The sequence below is a fragment of the Cebus imitator genome, unplaced genomic scaffold (assembly GCF_001604975.1).
Source record: "Cebus imitator isolate Cc_AM_T3 unplaced genomic scaffold, Cebus_imitator-1.0 Scaffold296, whole genome shotgun sequence".
NCBI classification, from domain to species: Eukaryota; Metazoa; Chordata; class Mammalia; order Primates; family Cebidae; genus Cebus; species Cebus imitator.
The window spans coordinates 2,375,311-2,397,821 of NW_016107611.1; the positions used below are offsets into that span (position 1 = coordinate 2,375,311).

The 22,511-nt window shown below is 48.7% G+C and overlaps 1 protein-coding gene across 7 annotated transcripts in view; it reads left to right on the forward strand.

Moving 5' to 3' along the window:
• The first annotated feature begins 13,412 nt into the window (after nt 1-13,412).
• CCDC61 (coiled-coil domain containing 61) overlaps nt 13,413-22,511 on the forward strand; it is a 29,621-nt gene continuing 20,522 nt past the window's right edge. The window contains exons 1-3 of one of the 7 annotated variants that reach the window (XM_017502527.2): nt 13,413-13,464; nt 21,244-21,402; nt 21,650-21,732. In XM_017502527.2, the coding sequence (XP_017358016.1) occupies nt 21,255-21,402; nt 21,650-21,732 (231 nt within the window). In that variant the 5' untranslated portion in view covers nt 13,413-13,464; nt 21,244-21,254. Of the gene's footprint in view, nt 13,465-17,930; nt 18,333-20,922; nt 21,076-21,243; nt 21,422-21,649; nt 21,733-22,511 lie in introns of those variants that run through there. The other 6 variants (XM_017502526.1, XR_005196036.1, XM_037729255.1 and 3 more) reach the window with 6 other exon arrangements.

The following is a 22,511-nucleotide window of genomic DNA, read 5'->3' on the forward strand; positions in this document are numbered from 1 at the left end:
TTGGGCTGCTGGGAAGACTCCCTAGCCAAGGGGTATGGCCACTGTCCTAAGAACTCTGCATGTATTCTGACTTATTTCAGTCTTAAACATGGCTTTACGGGTGGATTACTATTCTCATACCCATCTTTCAGAAAAGGAAACTGACACCCAGAGAGCTTGTCTAGTGTCACATAGCTACAAAGTTTAGAAGGATAGGAGGCCAAGGTAGGAAGATCACCTGAGTGAGTTCAAGACCAGCCTGGCCAACAGGGTGAACCCATCTCTACTAAAAATACAAAAATTAGCCAGGGGTCATGGTGCATGCCTGTAACCCCAGCTACTCAGGAGGCTGAGGTACAAGAATCACTTGAACCTAGGAGGTGGAGGTTGCAGTGAGCTGAGATCGTGTCACTGCACTCCAGCCTAGGCGACAGAGAGAGACTCTGAAATAAGACTGAAATAAGAATACATGCAAAGCTCAAAGTTCTTTAATTTGATAAAGAGGGCAGTTTGGAGAGGGGTGATGGAATAGTGGAGCCTTGGAAATGCTTTCTAGCTTTTGTTTTCTGGGATAAAAGGCCTCAGTCTTCTAGCCTGCAGAATAGAGATTGAAATGATTCTGTTGGCTGGCGTATAGGGAGGATCGATGAGGCAGTTTGCACCTGTTGGGCTCTGAGGATGGGCTGGCACCCCTGAGTGCCTTTGTAGGTGCAGAGCAGATCGGAAGGGGCTGGGCAGGTGGGCGCATGGGCAAGCATTACCTGTGCGGACTCAGGAGGGAGGCTCGCTTTGGCCCAAGCTCAGCTTTCCCAGCCTGGTGATCTCAGGCATGGGCTGTCTCTGGCTTAAGCCTCAGTCTCATCATCTGTCAAATGGGAACCCATGACCATACTCAGGGTGTGACAAGGAGTCCGTGAGTCAAGCAGGCAAAACCACTTGGCACAGATCTCAGCAAAGAGATAAATCTGAGCTGCTATTAATATCATCCATCCACTCAGTATACAGGATTTAGGAGAGGCAGGACTGCAAACTATCTTGCAGGGTTTTTGCAAACTTTGTTGACTCACAGTGAGAAATACACTTACATCATGATGCAATGAATGTATTAGGTTGGTGCAAAATTCATTGCGGTTTTTGTCATCTAAGGCAATGGCAAAAACCGCAGTTACATTTGCACCAACCCAATACAACTGAAATAAAAGTTTCATGAAGCCACGCTTCATGCCTATCTTAGTCTACATTATGTCGACACTACATGCACAGACTCTGATTTTTTTTTTTTTTTTTTTTGACACGGAGTCTTGCTCAATTGCCCAGGCTGGAGTGCAATGGTGCAATCTTGGCTCACTGCAACTTCAACCTCCTGAGTTCAAGCGAGTTGGGATTACAGGCACCTGCCATCATGCCTGGCTAATTTTTGTATTTTTGTAGAGATGGGGTTTCACGATGTTGGTCAGGCTGGTCTGGAACTCCTGACCTCAGTTGATACGTCTGCCTCAGCCTCCCAAAGTGCTGGCATGACAGGTGTGAACCACTCTGATCTATTCTATTCTATTGAAAAAACTACTGGTTGATTTCACAGCATGCTAAGCAGTTGTGACTGACAGTACAGAAAACCCTGGTGTGGAGATGACAATGTGGAATCCTTGGGTCCCTGGAGGGTTTTAAGCAGGGGAGTGACATGGGCATCATAGGGGTGATGAAGGGGAGAGGGCTAGATGGGGGCCGAGATGAAGCCAGAATGGACTCTAGGGAAGAAGACTTCTTTGCCTTTACCTCTTGGCAGAAGCAGGGGAGATGGAGATTGTTTGAGCCGGGAATTCAAGGCTGCAGTGAGCTGTGAGATGGAGAGGTGTGGTCAGACGCCAACACCAGAAAGCAACTATCTCAGTGCTTTGCACAAAAAGGTATAGTGGGGAGGAGCATGAACCCCACACACTCATCTGCTCAGCAAATATTTACTGAGCACCTACTATGTGTTGGGTACTGTTCTAGGTGCTGGTAACACAGCAGTGAACGAAACAGATACAAATTCCTGACCTTATGAGCTCATGTTCCAGGGAGACAAATAATCAAGTGAAAAAGTAAGACATAGAGTGTGTGATGATAGATGAGGGTAAGTGCTGTGGGAAAAATGCAGCAGGGGAGGAGGAGGACACATAGGATATGGAGGCGGGGGGATGGCTGCAATTTTATTTTTATGTATTTATTTATTTTTGAGACGGAGTCTTGCTCAGTTGCCCAGGCTGGAGTGCAATGGTGTGATCTCGGCTCACTGCAACCTCAATCTCCCGAGTTAAAGCGATCCTCCTGCCTCAACCTCCTGAGTAGCTGGGATTACAGGCACCCACTATCATGCCCGGCTAATTTTTGTATTTTTGCAGAGATGGGGTTTCACCATGCTGGTCAGGCTGGTCTGGAACTCCTGACCTCAGGTGATCCGTCTGCATCCAGTCTGGATGACAGAGTAAGACTCTGTCTCAAAAAAATAAAAATAAAAAATGCAGTGGGAGGAATCCTGGCTGTGTATGAAGAACATGGTATCAGGGATAGGGGCAGAAGTAAGGCGTCCAATAGAAGGTGACTTGGACCATCCAGGTGAGAGGTGCTGGTGGTTGGACCAGGATGTGAGATAGCAGTGCTGGTGGGAAGATGTCTTGGAATCCCAGTTCTCCCCTGTGACTCTGAGCAAGTCTTTTCAGAGCCTGTTTCCCTATTTACAGATGAAGATGATAATAAAGCTCCCACCTCACAGGGCTCTTGCATGGTCTTAATTTCACTGACTGTGAATAGTGCCTGGCACAAGTGCCGTCTGCCATTGTCACTAATTTTTTTTGTCGTTCTTGAGAAGGAGTCTCCCTCTGTTGCCCAGGCTAATGTGCAATGATGCAATCTCGGTTCACTACAACCTCAGCCTCCCTAGTTCAAGAGATTCTCCTGCCTCAGCCTCCCCAGTAGCTGGGATTACAGGCGTGGGCCACCCCGCTCGGCTAATTTTTTATATTTTTAATGGAGACGGGGTTTCACCATGTTGACCAGGCTGGTCTCAAACTCACGACCTCGTGATCTGCCCGCCTTGGCCTCCCAAAGTGCTGGGATCACGGCGTGAGCCACCGTGTCTGGCCCATTGTCACTAATTTTATCCTCGAGGCTCCTGGATCAGGGCGCTTCTGCACCTTGCCCAGTAGTGAACAGGTGGGTTTTGGGGAGGAGGATAAGGAGAAGAGATTTAATCTTGTGTGCTGATTGTGTGTTTATCTGATCCTGGGGATATTTGAGTCAGGGCTTTTTCTTCCTAATAGCCTCACTGCAGTAGGGGAAGATTGAAGTCCAGTGAGGGGTGATAGCTTGCCCGGGAGCCCACCGTGAGTTGGGGGCTGAGCCAGGGCTAGAATCCATCCCTGCCTACTGTTTCTCAGGCCTGTGTTCTCCGTCCTGGCTGCTACCTTGGTGATTTTGGCAACTGACCGAGTCCCCTCCCCCACTCCAGCCTCAACATCTTCCTATGACTCCCTGCTGCCTCTGGGAGAAATTCCAAACTCTCCCGGTTGCTCAGGCCAAAACCTTGCAGTTGCCCTTGACACCCCTTTCTTCCTCACAGCCACATCCACTCCATCAGCAAACCCTTTCTGCTCTACCTCAAGTTCCAAATCTCACTCCATCTCCCTACCTCCAATAGCACCACTGAGTGGGGGATCCACTAACTCCCACCTGGACTCTCGCAGGAGCCTCCTCCCTCAGCACCCCAACTTCCACACAGGCCCACCCTTTCCCACCAGCAACCAGAGTCATTCTTTTTTTTTCTTCTTCTTCTTTTTTTGAATCAGAGTCTCACATTGCTACCTGGGCTGGAGTGCAATGGCACGATCTCAGCTCACTGAAACCTCTGCCTCCCAGGTTTATGTGATTCTCCTGCCTAAGTAGCTGGGATTACAGGTGTGTGCCACCACGCCCGGCTAATTTTTTGTATTTTTAGTAGAGACGGGGTTTTGCTATGTTGGCCAACCTGGTCTCGAACTCCTGACCTCATAATCTGCCCACCTTGGCCTCCCAAAGTGCTAGAATTACAGGCGTGAGCCACTGTGCCTGGCCCCTAACCGCCTTTTTTTTTTTTTTTTTTTTTTTGAGATTGAGTCTTGCTCTCTTGCCAAGGCCAGAGTGCAGCGGCTCAATCACGGCTCACTGCAGCCTCCTGGGTTCAAGCAATTCTACTGCCTCAGCCTCCAGAGTAGCTAGGACTACAGGTGTGCCACCACACCTGGCTAATTTTTGTATGTTTAGTAGAGATGGGGTTTCACCATGCTGGCCAGGTTGGTCTCAAACTCCTGATCTTAAATGATCTGTCCACCTTGGCCTCCCAAAGTGCTGGGACCAGAGGCGTGCACCACTGCACCTGGCCCAGAGTCATCCTTTTCAAAGGTGAGTAAGATCACACACTGTGTTGTATCTGAAAGAAATAAAAATGGGATTTCTGGCCAGGCACAATAGCTCATGCCTATAATCCCAGCACTTTAGGGGGCAGAGGCAGGAGGATTGTGTGAGGTCAGGAGTTCAAGACCAGCCTGGGCAACACAGTTAGAGCTCATCTCTTAAAAAAAAAAAAATTCAGCCACACACAGTGTCTTGCACCTGCAGTCCCAGCTACTTGGGAGGCTGAGGTGGCAGGATCATTTGAACCCAGGAATTCAAGGCTGCAGTGAGTCTTGATGGCACCACTGGATTCCAGCCTGGGTGACAGAGCAAAAGCCTGTCTCAAAAAAAGTGTGTATGTGGGAGATTTCTGTAAGAACCTTGAGGAGCAATCTATATTGCACTATTTCTTGCCTTAGGCTGTGGAAGAAGAAGGCAGTTTCCATGCATCTCTTATGACTTTACAAATAGTGTGAATAGGCTGGGCATGGTGGCTCACGCCTGCAATCCCAGCACACTGGGAGGCTGAGGTGGGCAGATCACTTAAGGTCAGCAGTTCAAGATTACCCTGGCAAACATGGCAAAACCTGGTCTCTACTAAAATGACAAAAGTTAGCCAGGTGTGGTGGCACACGCCTGTAATCCCAGCTACCTTGGGAGGCTGAAGAATGAGAATTGCTTGAACCCAGGAGGCAGAGGTTGCAGTGAGCTGAGATCATGTCACTGCACTCCAGCCTGGGCAACAGGGTGAGACTCTGTCTCAAAAACAAAAAACAAAAAAAACCCAAACAAACAAATAATGTGAATGGAGAAACTAAGGCACAGGGAGGTGAAATGACTTGTTAACAAGTGGAACTGTGATGGAGCTGGGCTTTGAACCCTGGCAGTCTGGCTACAGGGGCTGCCCTTTTATCGGCTTTGCCAGCTGCCTCCCTTTTTCACGTGCCCCCTCCCTCAGCTGTGATGCCTCCCCACCCCAAAGTCCTCTCCCTCCCTGGGGATCTCAGTGCTTCCCTGGTTTAGAACTACAAATGCGTGGACTTATGCTGATTCTATGCCATCATCTTTGGATAAATTTAATTTTAGTAATTCCTCCCCTTCATCTGCCCCCCCCACGGGCACCCACTCTTGTGTGCTTAATTTTTGGCCTTCCAATCCCTCCCTCTTCTATTCTTTTATCAAGATCCATGTGTATCCTTACAGCTAGTTTGGCTGTATGTGTGTTTTAAATGTGTAGAGACGTTGTTAAGCTACAAACCTCATTCTCTTTCTTTCTTTGTTCTTTTGAGAGCTCTCTGGGTGGCTATGCTTATGTCTAGCTGGAGATGAGTGAGTGTTACAGACTCTGGAGAGGCTGCCTCAGTTCAAGTTACATCCTCACTGCTTATTGGATGAATGATCTTGGGCAAGTTACTTAACCTCCCTGGGCTTCAGTTTCTCCATTTGTGAGGTGAAAGTTGTTGAATAATGGTCACTTTCTCATAGGATTGTTGCAAGCTGGTGTTTTGTTTGTTTTTTAGAGATGGACTCTTGCTCCGTCACCCAGGTTGGAATGCAGTGGTGCCATTATAGCTCACTGCAGCTTCTAACTCCTGTACTTACCTGGTCTTGAAATCCACAGGGATACAGTAGAACAGTGAGTTTTGCAAAGGCAGGAACAAGGAATTGAGTAGAGGGTACTGCCTTATGCTGGAACATTCTGATATCCAGTGATCCTCCTGCCTTGACTTGCGAATGTGCAAGCTGATATCTTAAAGCATTCAGCATTGGGCATTTACTGGACAATACATGGATGTTAGCTTCTCCGTCTTTTACATTGCTGTGTAATATTCCACTATGTATCCATATTCTACTTCTCCAACCTTAATGATGGACATCTAGTTCCCTCCAACTCCTTGCTGTCTAAATTGCACTTCAATGCACATCCTCATGCAAACCTCATTTATGGGCCTGTGGGACAGTGTGATAACTGGGTCATCAGGCATCCTCATATTTTCTTTTTTTTTTTTTAATTTATTTTTTTAGAGAAATAAAGAGAAAGCATAAAATAAAAGAAAAAGGAAAAAAAAAGAATGAAGAAGAGGAAGAAAGAGGAAGAGGAAGAGGGAGTGAGAACAGGGGTGTTGCTTTATTGCCCGGGCTAGAATGCAGCCTAAAAATGGGTATGCCTGTAATTGTGTTTAATAATAGAGACATAAAAAAAATGAGGGAAGAAAATAATTAACAAGAAGCCTACCAATATTTCATTTAAACCTTTAAATAGGTGTGATGTGGTACTGATAAGAGTATATATTTTGTGTATTTAAAGTGGAGAGGTCTATAAATGTTAATTAAGTCTACTTGTTCCGGATCTGAGTTCAAGTCCTGGATATCGATGTTAACTTTCTGTCTCACTGATCTGTCTAATATTGATGTTGAAGTCTCCCACTATTATTGTGTGGGAGTCCAAGTCTCTTTATAAGTCTTATATATCTGGGTATTCCTGTATTGGGTGCATATCTATTTAGGATCTTTAGCTCTTGTTACATTGATCCTTTTATCTTTATGTAATATCCTTCTTTGCTTCTTTTGATCTTTGTTGCTTTAAAGTCTATTTTATCAGCAAAAATTGCAACTCCTGCTTTCTATTTATTTATTTTTGCTCTCCATTTGGTTGGTAAATTTTTCTCCATCCCTTTGTTTTGAATCTTTGTGTATCCTTGCATGTGAGATGGATCTGGATGTAGCATACCAATGGGTCTTGGCTTTTTTTGCCTGTCTGTGTCTTTGGATTAGGGGATTTAGTCGATTTAAATTTAGAATTAATAACAATATATGTGAGTTTGATACTGCCATTTAATGTTAGCTGGCTGTTTTGCCCATTAATTGATGCAATTTCTTAAATATGTTGATGTTCTTTATTTTTTGGTATTTTTTAGAAAGGCTGATACTGGTTGTTCCTTTCTATTTGTAGTGGTTCTTTCAGAAGCTCTTGTAAAGCAGGCCTGGTGGTGATGAAATCTCTGAGTGCTTGCTTGTTCACAAAAGATTTTATTTTTCCTTCGCTTATGAAGCTTATTTTGGCTGGATGTAAAATTCTGGGTTGAAAGTTCTTTTCTTTAAGGATGTTTAATTTCTTAAGGTATTGCTGGATTGTTCTCCAGAAGGGAGGCACCTATTTGGCCTCCTACCATCTGAGGCGATGGATCCATTCTTGCGTAAGTTCCTCCAGAACTTGGTGTTTTTAGACTGTCCGGTGTTTGCCAATCTATTGGCTGTTAGAGAATGAATGTCTTGCTTTTGTACTTTTCTTTTCCGTTTTTTTTTTTTGAGATGGAGTTTCGCTCTTGTTGCCCAGGTTTCTCTCTTGTTGCCCAGGCTGGAGTGCAACGGCATGAACCCAGCTCACTACAACTTCTGCCTCCTGGGTTCAAGCAATTCTCCTGCCTTATCCTGCAGAGTAGCTGAAATTACAGGCATGAGCTACCATGCCTGGCTAATTTTTTGTATTTTTGGTAGAGATGGGGTTTCACCAGGTTGACCAGGCTAGTCTCGAACTCCTGACCTCAGGTGATCCGCCCGCCTCAGCCTCCCAAAGTGCTGGGATTACAGGCATGAGCCACTGCCCCTGGCCTTTTATCCTTTTTTTTGAGACAGAGTCTCGCTCTGTTGCCCTGGCTGGAGTGCAATTACATGATCTCGGCTCACTGCAACTTCTGCCTCCTGAGTCCAAGCCATTCTCCTACCTCAGCCTCCTAACTAGCTGGGATTACAGGCACCTGCCACCAGGCCAAGCTAATTTTTTTATTTTTATTTTTAGTAGAGACAGGTTGGCCAGGCTGGTCTCAAACTCCTGACCTCATTATCCTCCTGCCTTGGACTCCCAAAGTGCTGGGATTACAGGCGTGAGCTACTGCGCTTGGCCACTTCCTCAGGTTTTCAACGTGTCTACGCACCTACCTGTGACCTACTGTTTGTCTCGCCTGGCCTCTGCTTTTTTAACTCCTTGTCTGGCTCTAGCTTCAATGTTCTGCTGCCCTTTACAATACAATCCTCAGAGGCCGGGCGCGGTAGCTCATGCCTATAATTTCAGCACTTCGGGAGGCCAAGGAGGGCAGATTACTTGAGGCCAGGGGTTTGAGACCAGCCTGGCCAACATGGCAAAACCCCGTCTCTATTAAAAATACAAAGATTAGCTGGGCGTGGTGGCTGGCGCCTGTAATCCTAGCTACTCAGGAGGCTGAGTCAGGAGGATCACTTGAACCCAGGTGGTGGAGGTTGCAGTGGGCCAAGATCATGCCACTGCACTCCAGCCTGGGTAACAGAGTGAGACTCTGCCTCAAAAAATAAAATAATAAAATAAAACAACAGAATCCTCAGAGGTATTTGTACTCATCTTGTGTCTCTGATTCCTTTTCCTCCCAATCTGTGACTTTGCCAAATCAGCTGTTTTGTTGTTGTTGTTGTTGTTCAGGTTGGACCTGAACTCCTGGGCCCAAGTGATCCTCCTGCCTCAGCCTCCTGAGTAGCTGAGACTACAGGCATGTACCACCATGCCTGGCTATTTAAAAAAATTTTTTGTAGGCCGGGCGTGGTGGCTCACGCCTGTAATCCCAGTACTTTGGGAGGCCGAGGAGGGTGGATCACGAGGTCAACAGATCGAGACCATCCTGGTCAACATGGTGAAACCCCGTCTCTACTAAAAATGCAAAAAATTAGCTGGGCATGGTGGCGCGTGCCTGTAATCCCAGCTACTCAGGAAGCTGAGGCAGGAGAATTGCCTGAACCCAGGACGCGGAGGTTGCGGTGAGCCGAGATCGTGCCATTGCACTCCAGCCTGGGTAACAAGAGTGAAACTCCGTCTCAAAAAAAAAAAAAAAAAAAAAAAAAAATTTTTTTTGTAGAGACAGAGTCTCTCTCTGTTTCCCAGATGGGTCTTGAACTCCTGGGCTCAAGTGATCATCCCTCCTCAGCCTCCCTAACAGCTGGAACAACGGATGCACGCCACTGTGCCCAGCTCTAAATCAGCTCTTGGTGATGTTACCAGTGACGCCCATGTGGCTCAGTCTCCTTGTCCAGTGACCCCTCCTCACGTTACTTGAGCTTCCTCCCTGTTGACAGTCATGGCTTCCTCCTTGGTTTATTTTCTCCCTTGGCTTCCAGGACACCCCACTCTCAAGACTTCCCTCCTAGCTCAGTGGCTCCTCCTCTGCAGTCTTCCCCATTCTTGGAGTCTTTAATCATTGGAGGGCTGTGGGGCTAAGTTCTTCTTTGGTTTTTTTAAGACAGAGTCTCGCCCTGTCACCCAGGCTGGAGTGCAATGGCGTGATCTCGGCTCACTGCAGCCTCCGCCTCCCAGGTTCAAGTGATTCTCCTGCCTCAGCCTCCTGAGTAGCTGGGATTACAGGTGCCTGCCACCACATCTGGCTAATTTTTGTATTTTTGGTAGAGATGGGGTTTCACCATGTTGGTCAGGCTGGTCTTGAACTCCGACCTCGTGATCTGCCCGCCTCGGCCTCCCAAAGTGCTGGGATTACAGGCGTGAGCCACTGCGCCTGGCCCTCAGTCCTTGATTCTCTTCTCTTTTTTCTCTTCCCTCTCTCTTTTGGTAATGGACTCCCAAATCAATCAATCTAGATTGGGTCTTATTCCTGAATTTACTCTGTTTCCCAGGCTGGAGTGTAGTGGCACAATCGTAGCTCACTGCAGTCTCAAATTCCTGTGCTCGGTCGACCTGCCTCAACCTCCCAAGGAGCTAACAGTCTATTCTTAATGCAGCCACCACCATGATCATTTAAGGCATGAGTAGGCCAGGCCTGAAGGGCTCATCCCTGTAACCCTAGCACTTTGGGAGGCTGAGGCAGGTGGATCCCTTGGACTCAGGCATTCAAGACCAGCCTTGGTAACATGGTAACATATTCACCTGTCCTCTCCACATTTCCGTTGGGAAGTCTATTGGGTACCTCAACAATGTCCAAAACCAAACTGCTGATACCTGTTCTCCTCTTGTTTCCCCATACCTGCAATTCATCTTATTGCAATAAATAGAAGCCTCATCTTGGCATCTTTTCAGATCAAAAACCTTACAGTCAGCCTGGTGTGGTGGCTCACACCTATAATCCCAGCACTTTGGGAGGCCGAGGCGGGCAGATCACCTGAGGTCAGGATTTCAAGACCAGCCTGGCCAACATGGTGAAACCTTGTCTCTACTAAAAATACAAAAAATTAGCCAGGCGTGGTGGTGGGCGCCTGTAATCCCATCTACTCGGGAGGCTGAGGCAGGAGTGAGCTGAGGTCGCACCACTGCACTCCAGGGACCTTAGGATCATTTTTGACTCCTCTCTTTCTCTTCCTCCCAAAACTCAACCCATCAGCAAGTTCTGTCAGCTCTACCTTCAGAATATATGCAGATTCTAACCACTTCTCACCACCTCCGCTGTCACCACCCTCGTAGAAGCTACCATTACCTCTCATTCAAATGATTTTTTAATCTACTGCTTAAATGTTTCTGATGGAGGTGAAATTCACATTAACAGAAAATTAACCATTTTAAAGTGAGCAATTCAGTGGCATTTAGTACATTCATAATGTTGTGCAATCATCACCTCTGTCTAGTTCCAAAACATTTCATCACCCCCAGAGGAGACCTCACACCCATGAAACAGTGATTACCCATTCCCTCCTCCCCCCAACCCCTGGCACCACAACAATATCTTCTGTCTCTATGGACTTGCCTCTCTTGGACACTTCATATAAATGGAATCATACACTATGTGACCTTTTGTGTTAGCATCATGTTTTCTTTCTTTTCTTTTCTTTTTTTTTTTTTGAGATGGAGTCTCGTTCTGTTGCCAGGCTGTAGTGCAATGGTGTGATCTCAGCTCACTGCAACCTCTGCCTCCCAGGTTCAAGCAATTCTCCTGCCTCAGCCTCCCGAGTAGCTGGGACTACAGGCTCATGCCAACACACCAAGCTGATTTTTGTATTTTTAGTAGAGACGAGGTTTCACCATGTTGGCCGGACTGGTCTCAAACTCCTGACCTCATGATCCACCCGCCTCGGCCTCCCAAAGCGCTGGGATTGCAGGCGTGAGCCACTGAGAGGGATATTTTTATGTGGTTCATACACACTTCCGGAATACTTAAAACACATAATTAGTTGTCATGGTGTAGGAATGCCTTCCAGGAATGCTTCTATTGTGTAAGGTGCTAACTCACTAGGTGCGAGACCATAGCCTACTATGGCACTAATGTATCTTTTAGTGGCCCACTCCAGAAGCATCTGTGTAATAGAAGTGTCAAGAATTGAAAGGAAGCCTGTACAATGGGTCACACCTGTATGCCAGCATTTTAGGAGGCAGAGGCTGGCAGATCACCTGAAGTCAGGAGTTCAGGACCAGCCTGGGTAATCTAGTGAAACCCCGTCTCTACCAAAAAAAAAAAAAAAAAAAAAGAAATTAGCCAGACGTGATGGCGTGTGCCTGTATTACCAGCTGCCTTGGCGGGTAAAGCAGGAGGATTACTTCAGCCAAGGAGTTCAAGGCTGCAGTGAGCCATGAACATGCCACTGCACTCTAGCCAGGCAAGGAAGCCAGACCCTGTGTCAACAAACAAACAATTGAAAGGATTGAGCTGGAAGTTAGTCTGTGGAAAAGTTTTCCAAAACTTAGTTAACGTATGAATGAAACTTCATGAAAAATTTCCTTTTTTTTTTTTTCCCTTTTTTGAGACAGAGTCTCATTCTGTTGCCCAGGCTGGAGTGCAGTGGCATGACATCGGTGCACTGCAAACTCCGTCTCCCGGGTTCAAGCGATTCTCTTGCCTTGCCTTAGCCTGTCAAGTAGCTGGGATTACAGGCGCTTGCCACAATGCCCAGCTATTTTTTGGTATTTTTAGTAGAGATGGGTTTCACCATGTTGGCTAGGGTGATTTTGAACCCCTGATCTTGTGATTCACCGGCCTTGGCCTCCTAAAGTGCTGAGATTACAGGTGTGAGCCACTGTGCCTAGCCAGAAGTTTTTCTAGATTTCCAAAAGATTTAGATATCATTATGAGTACTGATTTGTGAATCTGAAACTTGTTCTAAATTATACTTTTTAAAAAGTTCCATCAAGCACGCTAGAAGAAAGATAACTTATTTTTCTTTTCTTTTTGCAGACAAAGATATTGTGAAACATGCAGCTGAAAAAGTAGGAAACGTCACAGAGGTGTGTCAGGCAGAAAATTAATAAAAACATTACGTTATCCTTTGGGATTTTGCAATGTTTGTGGTATTTGGCTCTTTTAATTTGTTATCATTTCATATTCTAAGTAAACTTTCATTGTCAGTTCTTTTTTAAACTTATTTTTCTTTCTTAAAGAGGTCCCTCCTCCTCCATCCCCACGCTCAATTCCTTCAGCTGGATCCTTCCAATTCATGACCGATTGGTTTAAAATATGGGTCGTTCAAAAGCTGTGTGATCCCGAGCTAGTGGCTATACCTCTCAGAGCCTGTTTCTTTAGTGGTAAAATGGAAATCATAATAACTTTGAAGTGCTGTTATAAAGTTTAAATAAGCCAAGGCCTGCAAAATGCTTAGTGCAGGTTTGGAATGCACCGAGAGATGACAAATCTCAACCTGTCTTTATGTTGAGACCACTCCCCAGTTTCCGGAGACTCGGCCACAACCTCCCCTTGCGCATGCACACCCGGCTCTCCCTTCCAGGCCCTCCCCACCACGTGGGCGCGGCCTACCCTTCCGCAGGGGGTAATAGGCGGAGTCAAGGGGCTACTTCCGGGATTCTTTCCCATTTACTTCGGCGAACAACCCTTTCGTAAGACTGGCAGCATCATTAGCCAGTAGTGATTAGAGAAGAGCAAGCCGGTAGGTGCTTCCCCCCAACCCATTTCGGAACACCTCTTCCGAGTTAGCCAATTGCAAGATTTGGAGGGCGGGTTCTCCTCTGGGGCGGGACAGAGTGACCGGCGTCTCTTTTGGCTAATGGAAACTTGGCTGCGGGTAAGCTATGACCAATGAGAAGCAAGAACGCCGGATCCTGGGGCGGGGCTGGAGCTTCGGCAGTTGAACCGCTCGCGAGGAGTGGTGCCCGTGGAGAAGGTGAGAGGCGGCGGGAGTGGCGGGTGCGCGGCTCGCAGCGGAGGTGTTAGCGGGAGGGACGCGGGGTTCTGTTGGAGGAGAGTGGGCTGCGTTGGGCAGCTGACCCGGCCTTGTGGGAATCGGGAGAAAAGGTGCCCTTTAACAAGGGTAGGCGCTTAACTGAGGGGTTCTGAGGCTGAGCCCAGCATTTAAGTTGAGGGTGATCTGTATTTCGCAGGAGGGTCTTCAGTGGGGGAAGTCGTAAAGCAGGAGGCAGCAGATGGTAAAATATAGAGATGCCGTTGGAATGCAGCGTGGCGATTTAGTAGGTTTTAAGGCAGAGGGTCAGTATAGCGCACTATGATTTACAAGCTTTGATTTGGGTGAAAGTCGTGGGAAGCAGCAATATTGAGGGAGGGAGGGAGACCTCCAGGGATGAGGATGTACTTCAAAGAGATGTGAAGCCCTATTTTGCCTGTGGCGTTTACTAGGTGCTGTGCACCTGCCAAGCGTTTTAGGTGAATTAACTCTTAAACTTACCCTACCGATATTTCAGAGTGTGGACTCTGGCGTCGGGTTGAATCCTGAATTTGAATCTCGGCTCTGCCACTGAGCGTTACTGTGGCTTTGGGCGAGTTGTTTATCCTTTTCTGTGCCTCAGCTTAATAATCGGTAGAATGATCTCATCTCTGTCTATACCATTGGCTTGCTTCACCCTGTTTATCTAATGATAACTCCCAGGTGTGGTTTCCAGCCTGGATCTCTGCCCTGAACTCTAGATCATATCGTGGCCGACTTTTCTGTATTTGGAAGTTCATTTGACATTCAGACATAAACTTGTTCCAAACCAAACTTGCCGTTCTCTCCTTTCAGCCTCCAAACCCAGTTGATGGCACATTCATCCTTCCAGGCACTAAGATCAAGAAGCCTGGAGTGTTCTTCACTCTTCTTTTGACTTATACACGGTCCAGCCATCAGCAGATCACATTAACTCTACCTTCAAAACACATCCAGAGGCCCAGCGCAGTGGCTCACACCTGTAATCCCAGCACTTTGGGAGGCTGAGGCGGGTGGATCACCTGAGGTCGGGAGTTCGAAACCAGTCTGACCAACATGGAGAAACCCTGTCTCTACTAAAAAATACAAAATTAGCTGGGCATGGTGGCACATGCCTGTAATCCCAGCTACTTGGGAGACTGAGGCAGGAGAATCACTTGAACCTGAGAGACAGAGGTTGCAGTGAGCCAAGATTGTACCATTGTACCCCAGCCTGGGCAACAAGAGCAAAACTCTGTCTCAAAAAAACAAAACAAAACAAACCACATCCAGAATCCAACCACATCTCACCAGCTCCTTTGCTACCACTCTGTCCCAGCTTGTCTCTTGGCTCTTACCTGGTGTGTTGCAGTGGCCTTCTGCGTGGTCTCCCTGCCTCTCGCTGTTACGGGGATCCTAGTAGAACAGAAATCAGATCAGATTGCTCCTCTGTTCAAACCCTCTCCTGGCTCCCACCTTACTCGGTAAAAGTCTTCACCGTATCCGCAAGGACCCCCAGCTTATTGGGTTCCTCCTCCTCCCTCCCTTCAACGTCCATCACCTCTCTCAGTTCCCTTGCTTACTCTGCTGCAGCCACCTGGCCTCCTCTCTGTTCTTTGAACATGGTGAACACATTGTCACCTCAGGGCCTTTGTGCTCGCTGTCCACTCCTTCGGGATCAGGTCTCCTTAGATGTCTGCGTGGCTTCTTCCGCACCTCTTTCACGTCTCTGTTCAGATGTCAGCTTCACAGCCGGGCACTTGCTGACTACTCAGGCTAAAAGAGCTCCTCTCATGTGGCTCTCACCCGGCCTTTTCTTCATAACACCAATACCTGATACAGATTATTATTATTATTATTATTTTTTTTAGATGGAGTTTTGCTCTTGTTGCCCAGGCTAAAGTGCAATGCTGTGATCTTGGCTCACCTCAACCCCTGCTCCCCAGGTTCATGTAATTCTCCTGCCTCAGCCTCCCGAGTAGCTGGGATTACAGGCATGTGCCACCACGCCTGGGTAATTCTGTATTTTTAGTAGAGACAGGGTTTCTCCATGTTGGTCAGGCTGGTCTCTAACTCCCGACCTCAGCTGATCAGTCTGCTTTGGCCTTCCAAAGTGTTGAGGTTAAAGTGTGAACCACCGCAGCCAGCCAATATTATTATTTTAATTATTATTATTTTTTGAGATGGAGTCTTGTTCTGTTGCCCCGGCTGGAGTGCAGTGGCATGATCTCAGCTCACTACATCCTGTGCCTCCTGGTTCAAGTGATTCCCCTGTCTCAGCCTCCGACGTAGCTGGAACTACAAGTGTGTGCCACCATGTCCGGCTAATTTTTGTAATTTTAATAGAGATGGGGTTTCACCATCTTGGTCAGGCCGGTTTCAAACTCCTGACCTCAAGTGATCTGCCCACCTCAGCCTCCCAAAGTGCTGGGATTACAGGCATGAGCCACCACACCTGGCCTTCACTTGGATTACTGTTGGTTTATATCCACTGGGCTTCTTGGACCTCCACACTAGAGTGTTTGGCTCTATGTGAATATAGAACCCGGCACCTAGAAGAGCACGTGGTGCCTACAAAGTGTTGTTTCTCCTATACCGTCCTCACCATCCTTTGGGGTCTCCCTGTGGTGTGGGGCAAGGTTGCTGAGCTGGGAGGGTCTTGTGTCGGGTGGTGGGGTTAGAGGTCGGGGAATAAACTGGACAGATTGTGGTGCCCAAGGGTAGAAGGACCCTTTAGTGTCTGAAGGAACCTGGAGGAAATGCAGATTCCGGGGCCCACCCCAGGGTTTCTGCTTGTGTATGTTTGGGACCCGACCTAGGAAGCTGCATTTTCATAAGCGCTTGTTGTAAGGATTATGTTCCTTGGCCATCACTGTGGGAAACACGGCTAAGCTGGTTCAGACTTTGGGCTGGAAGGAATCAGCTCTCTTATCATCCAGCTCCTTCCCTGTGGCTGATGCTTTGCCGGGCAGTGCTGTGGTGATTGATACACCTCCTGACCCAGCCTGGGAGTCAGGGAGGGCTTCCTGCAGGAGAGGGCATTGGAGCTGAGACTTAATGAGCTAAGGGGAGAAAACCTTAGCTGTATCCCCAATGCCTAGAATCCCATTTCCTGGCATCTCCCATGAAATTCACAAGCAGTCCCTGAAGATAGAAGATTGATTAAAATGGCTCTGCCCTCATGGACTCATTGTTTGTCAAATAATCAACAGATCACACAGATGGTAACAGGGAGTGCCAGGCACTGTTTGAAGCACCTTATATACATTAAATTAATTCCACAACAACCCTATAAGGTAGGGGCTCTTGTCCCACTTTACTGATGGGGGAAAGCCCAGAGAGGGCAAGTGTCTTGCCCAAGGCCACACCAAGGATAAGTGCAGCTGGAATCTGAACCCGGAAGTCCCCAGCCTGCAGCACGTGCCATGCTGAAGCTGTGAGGCCACATTTGGGTCAGTTCTGGGAGGAAACAGGAGGTGGTCAGGGAAGGGCAGCTGGGTGATGGGAAGGAGGACAAATGCTTCTGTCCTTCATCGTGAGATCCTAGACAAGCCTCAGTTTCATCCTCTGCATAATGGGGCTGGTTATAGTACCCACCAGGGAGCAGAATTTGGGATTGGTAAATGTGCATGGTCTTTATCTAAGGCAAAATGTCTTTGTTTTATTGTGTGTGTGTGTGTGTGTGTGTGTGTGTGTGTGTGTGTGTGTTTTGTTTGGTTTTTGAGACGGAATTTATTGCCCAGGCTGGAGAGCAGTGGCACAATCTTGCCTCACTGTGACCTCCATCTCCCAGGCTCAAGCAATTCTCCTGCCTCAGCCTCCTGGTTAGCTGGGATTATAGGCACCTGCTACCATGCCCGGCTAATTTTTGTACTTTTGGTAGAGACAGTTTCTCCATGTTGGTCAGGCTGGTCTCGAACTCCCGACCTCAGGTGATCCACCCTCCTTGTCCTCCCAAAGTGCTGGGATTACAGGCATGAGGCACCATACCTGGCCAGCAAAACATCTTTAAGAGACAATGGGAGAGGGAGTCTGGATCCCCCAGGGGGAACTGGGGTACCACAGTGTGCCCTATAGAGATTGCATTGCTTGGTTCCCCAGAGGGCTTTTGTGTCTCTACATTCCATGGGGACAATGTGGAAGGCTTTGGTCTGTATTCTGGGGCAGTGAAGGGGAGTTCTGTCCAGTCTCAATTCACTCACGTGGTAGGGAGGTGAGGTCAGAATGGGGTCGGGAAAGGGATCATCCCAGTCAGGCAATGAGTGTGAATGTGGGGCTGAGGTCTGCTGCAGGTGAGAGCCCAGCTAGGGGATGGCTGGGCTGGAATATGTGTTGGTGGTGGTGGGAGCTAGAGTTGGGGAAATAGTCATCCGGTGGGGCTGCCAAGGGTGGTGATTCGCCCATGTCTGGTATGGGAGGTAGTGATGGAGATTTGTCTTTGGGAAGCCCTGGGTGAGAGCTGTGAAATCTGTGGGGAGAGCCATTTGGAGGGTGGAGCCAGGGGCGGTGATGTAACCCTGGAAAGGAAAGGGGTCATCCTGGTGAATGATGAGAGGGAGAGAGCTGGGGGCTGACACACTGAGTGTGAGTGTGCTGGCGCCATGACGTCATGAGGCCCGAGAACTGGGTCAGGTGTGTGGGCCAGGATGAGGCCTTGGGACAACCGCACGGCGCTCGCAGGGATGGGGTGGTGACGTCACGGATTGGTGAGGGCGGGGCCTCAAAGGCACCGCTGGGCTGCGTGAGGTCAGGAACGAGGCAGAGGCTGAGAAGAACTGGGAGAGGCTCCGGACTGGAATGAAATCGGCCACCAGGATGAGCCACTGGTCACGAAGCAAGGATGCAGGATGCAGGTAGAGGGATAGGGTCAGCGGCGGGAGGGGAGATGGGGCTCAGGGTCTGGGGAATCTTAGAAGTGGTGGTGGTGATGGGGTAAGTGGGGAGGAGGGGTTGCTCAGAGAGGGCTCTCCGAAGGGAAGAGAGGTGGAAAATGTGTGTGCGGGTGGAGTGGGGGTGGGGGGTGTGGGTTTACAAGCAATTTGGGAGGGAACAAAATCCAGGTGAATGGGGGGTGATGGAATGCAGGCTGAAAGTGGGTGTGCGGAGCAGAACCTTGAGCAAATATGCGGGCAGAATGCAGGTGAAATAATGGGGTGCATTGAAGTTGAATAGGCGGGAGCCCCAGAAGAGCGTGAGTGGGTGGTGTAGGGAGGAAAGTGAGGCTGTCTCCCTGCTCCCAAATCTGGGAGAGCGGGATGGTATGAAGGGGCATTGGACGGGAGAGAGGGGCCTGGTTTCTGGGGAATGTAGCACGAGGGTTGGGCTGGAATATATGGAGTGGGAGGTTCTGTAGAGAGGAGGGGAAGAGGAACCTAGAATCTCGTGGTCGTCTGGGGGACCAGTGATGGACAGCTGGGGTCCGGGAGGCCGTGTGGCGCTGGCACGGGCGTGGGATTTATTCCATCAGCAGTTACTGAGCGCTTAGGACATGCCTAGAGGAGGGGGTGGGGGAAGGCAGCGGGCGAAGTTTGTGGAGGTGAGAGAGGTGTGAGGGTGCAAGGGGGATTGAGTTGAGGCAGAGTATTCCGGGGCTCAGTGTCTGGGCTAAGGGTGGGGTGAGGGCTAAGCACCAGGCACTGGGACGTCGAAAGGGGCTGCTATTCGCGGGATGGGTACGGGAGGTTTCTGCAGGGCGGTGGGGAAGGGCGATTTGGCGGCGGGGATGTGGTGTGGCGAGCCCCCTTCCTCTGTGTGGTCTCCCAGGAGCTGGGGACCATGAATGGGGGCGGTGAAGCTGTGTGGCTCCTCAGGTGTTCAGTTCTGTGAGTACCTCCTACGCCTTGGTAACCGGGACGGCGCCGCCACTGATTGGTTCTGGGAGCCGGAGGGGTGGGGTTGATGGGCGGGGTTTAGGACGCAGTGGGGCGGGGCCAGCGCTGCCGCGCACCGCGCTGGGGTCTGGGGCTGCGGGATGTGTTGAAACGTGCGGCGATTTGTTTGTAGTGAGATCGAGATTATTATTATTATTATTTTTTTTTTTTGAGGCGGAATCTTTCTCTTGTTGCCCAGGCTGGAGTGCAGTGGCACCATCTCAGCTCACTGCAACCTCCGCCTCCCTAGGTTCAAGTGATTCTCTCGCCTCAGCCTCTCAAGTAGCTGGGATTACAGGCGCCTGCCACTACGTCCGGCTAATTTTTGTATTTTTAGTAGAGATGGGGTTTCACCATGTTGGCCAGGCTGGTCTCAAACTCCCGCCTCTACCTCCCAAAGTGCTGGGATTATAGGCGTGAGCCACCGCGCCTGGTCGAGATCGGGATTATTAACCTGGACTTCAGAACCACCAGAGGATGAAAGCACATTGTCAGAGTGTGAATTTTCCAGGGGAAGGGGGTGTGTGATTTCATCAGCCCTTCCAAAGCACGTTGCTCCCAAATAAAGTTAAGAGCTGTGATGTAGAGAGAGGAGGTGTCTGTCAGGGTGTCTAGGGCCCAGGCCATTGCCCTTGGGCCTCTGAGAAAAGTGATCTGTGGATGGGCCTGGGGGTGGTAATTGGGAGCCCCTGAAATGAACTTGCAAAATGTTGGGGGATCATTCATTTATCTGTCAAAGGCTCAGAGACTTCATTAGATTCTCAAAGGCTCAAGGTTAAAAACTCCTTACCTGGAGTTTCAGGGCTCATCTTTTTGGCTCATAATATTATATTTTCTGGTATTAGACTTTATTTTATTTTATTTTTTGAGACAGAGTCTCTCTTTGTTGCAAGGCTGTAGTGCAGTGGCGCAATCTGGGCTGATTGCAACCTCTGCCTCCTGGCTTCAAGCGATTCTCCTGCCTCAGCCTCCAGATTAGCTGGGATTACAGAGATGGGCCACCACATTTGGCTCATTTTTTTGTATTTTTAGTTGAGACAGGGTTTCATCACCATGTTGGCCAGGCTGGTCTGAAACTCCTGACCTCATGATCAACCCGTCTTTCCTCCCAAAGTGCTGGGATTACAGGCACGAGACACCGTACCTGGCCTACTCTGACTCCCTTTTAAAAGCTTGGCTCATCTTACTCCAACACCTCCTGTCCCTCTTTCCAGCTTGACTTTTCTCCGCAAATGTTTGCTGAATGAATGGATGAATGAATAATAAATATACAATGAATATAAGACTTAATAAATTAATATTAATCATGATTCTTTTGTTGGCAATCATTTATTTCTTTTCTTTCTTTTTAAAATTGAGTCAGAGTCTCACTTTGTCACCCAGCCTGCAGTGCAGTGGCAAGATTACAGCTTAATGCAGCCTCCGCCTCCAGCCTCCCAAGTAGCTGGAACTACAGGCGCACACTACCACACCTGGCAATTTTTTTGTATTTTTAGTAGAGAGAGGGTTTCACCACGTTGCCCAGGCTGGCCTTGAACTCCTAAGCTCAAGTGATCCTCCTGCCTCAGCCTCCCAAAGTGCCGGGATAACAGGTGTGAGCCACTGTGCACGGCCCAGCAATCATGTATTCCTAGTATCCAGCATATGTTGGACACAGCAGCCTGCAGGTCACAGTACCAAGTGCTTTTATGCATATTGCCCATTGTAATCCTCACAAGTCCACAAGGTTGGTGCCATTGTTATACCCATTTTCCAGATGAGGAAACTGAGGCACAGAGAGGTGAAGTCGCTTTCCCAGGATGCCACAGCTGGTAAATGATGGAGCCAGGATATGGGGCCTGGTCTTCCAGGTTATGAGCCTGGGCTCTCAGCTCCTCTGGGTTTCTGTCTCCAGCAACGTTGGCCATGGACCAACCGGCCGGCCTGCAGGTGGACTACGTCTTCCGGGGTGTGGAGCATGCTGTGCGGGTGGTGGTTTCCGGGCAGGTGCTGGAGCTGGAGGTGGAGGACCGGATGACAGCTGACCAGTGGCGGGGCGAGTTCGATGCTGGCTGTGAGTGTGCCTGCCTGGGGTGGGCCCATCTCTCCTCTCCTGGGATCAGCTTCTCCCAGATGAGGCCACCCTGAATCCTGCCCACCTGTCTCTTCTGTCACCGAAAGCTCTCCAATGTCGGGAGGGGTGTAGGTCTCATTGCTCAAGCCAGAGACACTGCAGTCGGGGAGAGTTGGAGAGCTTAGATGCATTGCCCTGGGGCTGGGCAAGCGGTCAGACCTCAGGAGGGACTTTTCTCCCCACCCAGTCATTGAAGATTTGACTCACAAGACAGGGAACTTCAAACAGTTCAACATCTTCTGTCATATGCTGGAGTCAGCCCTCACTCAGGTAGGGCGCGGGCTGGTGGGTGGGGGTGGGAGGGGGTTCTGTCTTCCAGATTCCTGGGGGGTCAATGCCCATCTGATGTATATAAGACCCTCTACCTTTTCTTTCATTGTAGGAACAGGGAGATCATTTTCTTCTTTTGCCAAGTGTAAATGGTTCATTTTGAATTTAATGATAGTTATGTAGAAAATTCAGGTCACAGAGAAATATAGAGATGAAAGTTATCACTCCACCCCTAATACTCGCTTCTGTTACTATTATGGTGAAAATCACTCCAGCTGTTTCTCCGTGTCTCTGTTTCTGAATACGTGTGTGTGTGTGTGTGTGTGTGTGTGTGTGTGTGTATGCATTTGCAGACCTGTAATTATATATAGTTTATATATTCTCCAAGGTATTCTGCACCTACTTTTGATTATTTGTTTTTTTGTTGTTGGAGTTTCGCTCTTGTTGTCCAGGCTGGAGTGCAGTGGCACCATCCCGGCTTACTTCAACCTCCGCCTCCTAAGTTCAAGCGATTCTCCTGCCTCAGCCTCCTGAGTAGCTGGGATTACAGGCATACACCACCACACCTGGCTAATTTTTGTATTTTTAGTAGAGACAAGGTTTCACCATGTTGGTTAGCCTGGTCTCGAACTCCTGACCTTGTGATCCACCTCAGGCTCCAAAGTGCTGGGATTCCAGAGAGGTGAAGTCGCTTTCCCAGGATGCCACAGCTGGTAAATGATGGAGCCAGGATATGGGGCCTGGCCTCAGCCAGAAGTTTTTGTTTGTTTGTTTGTTTG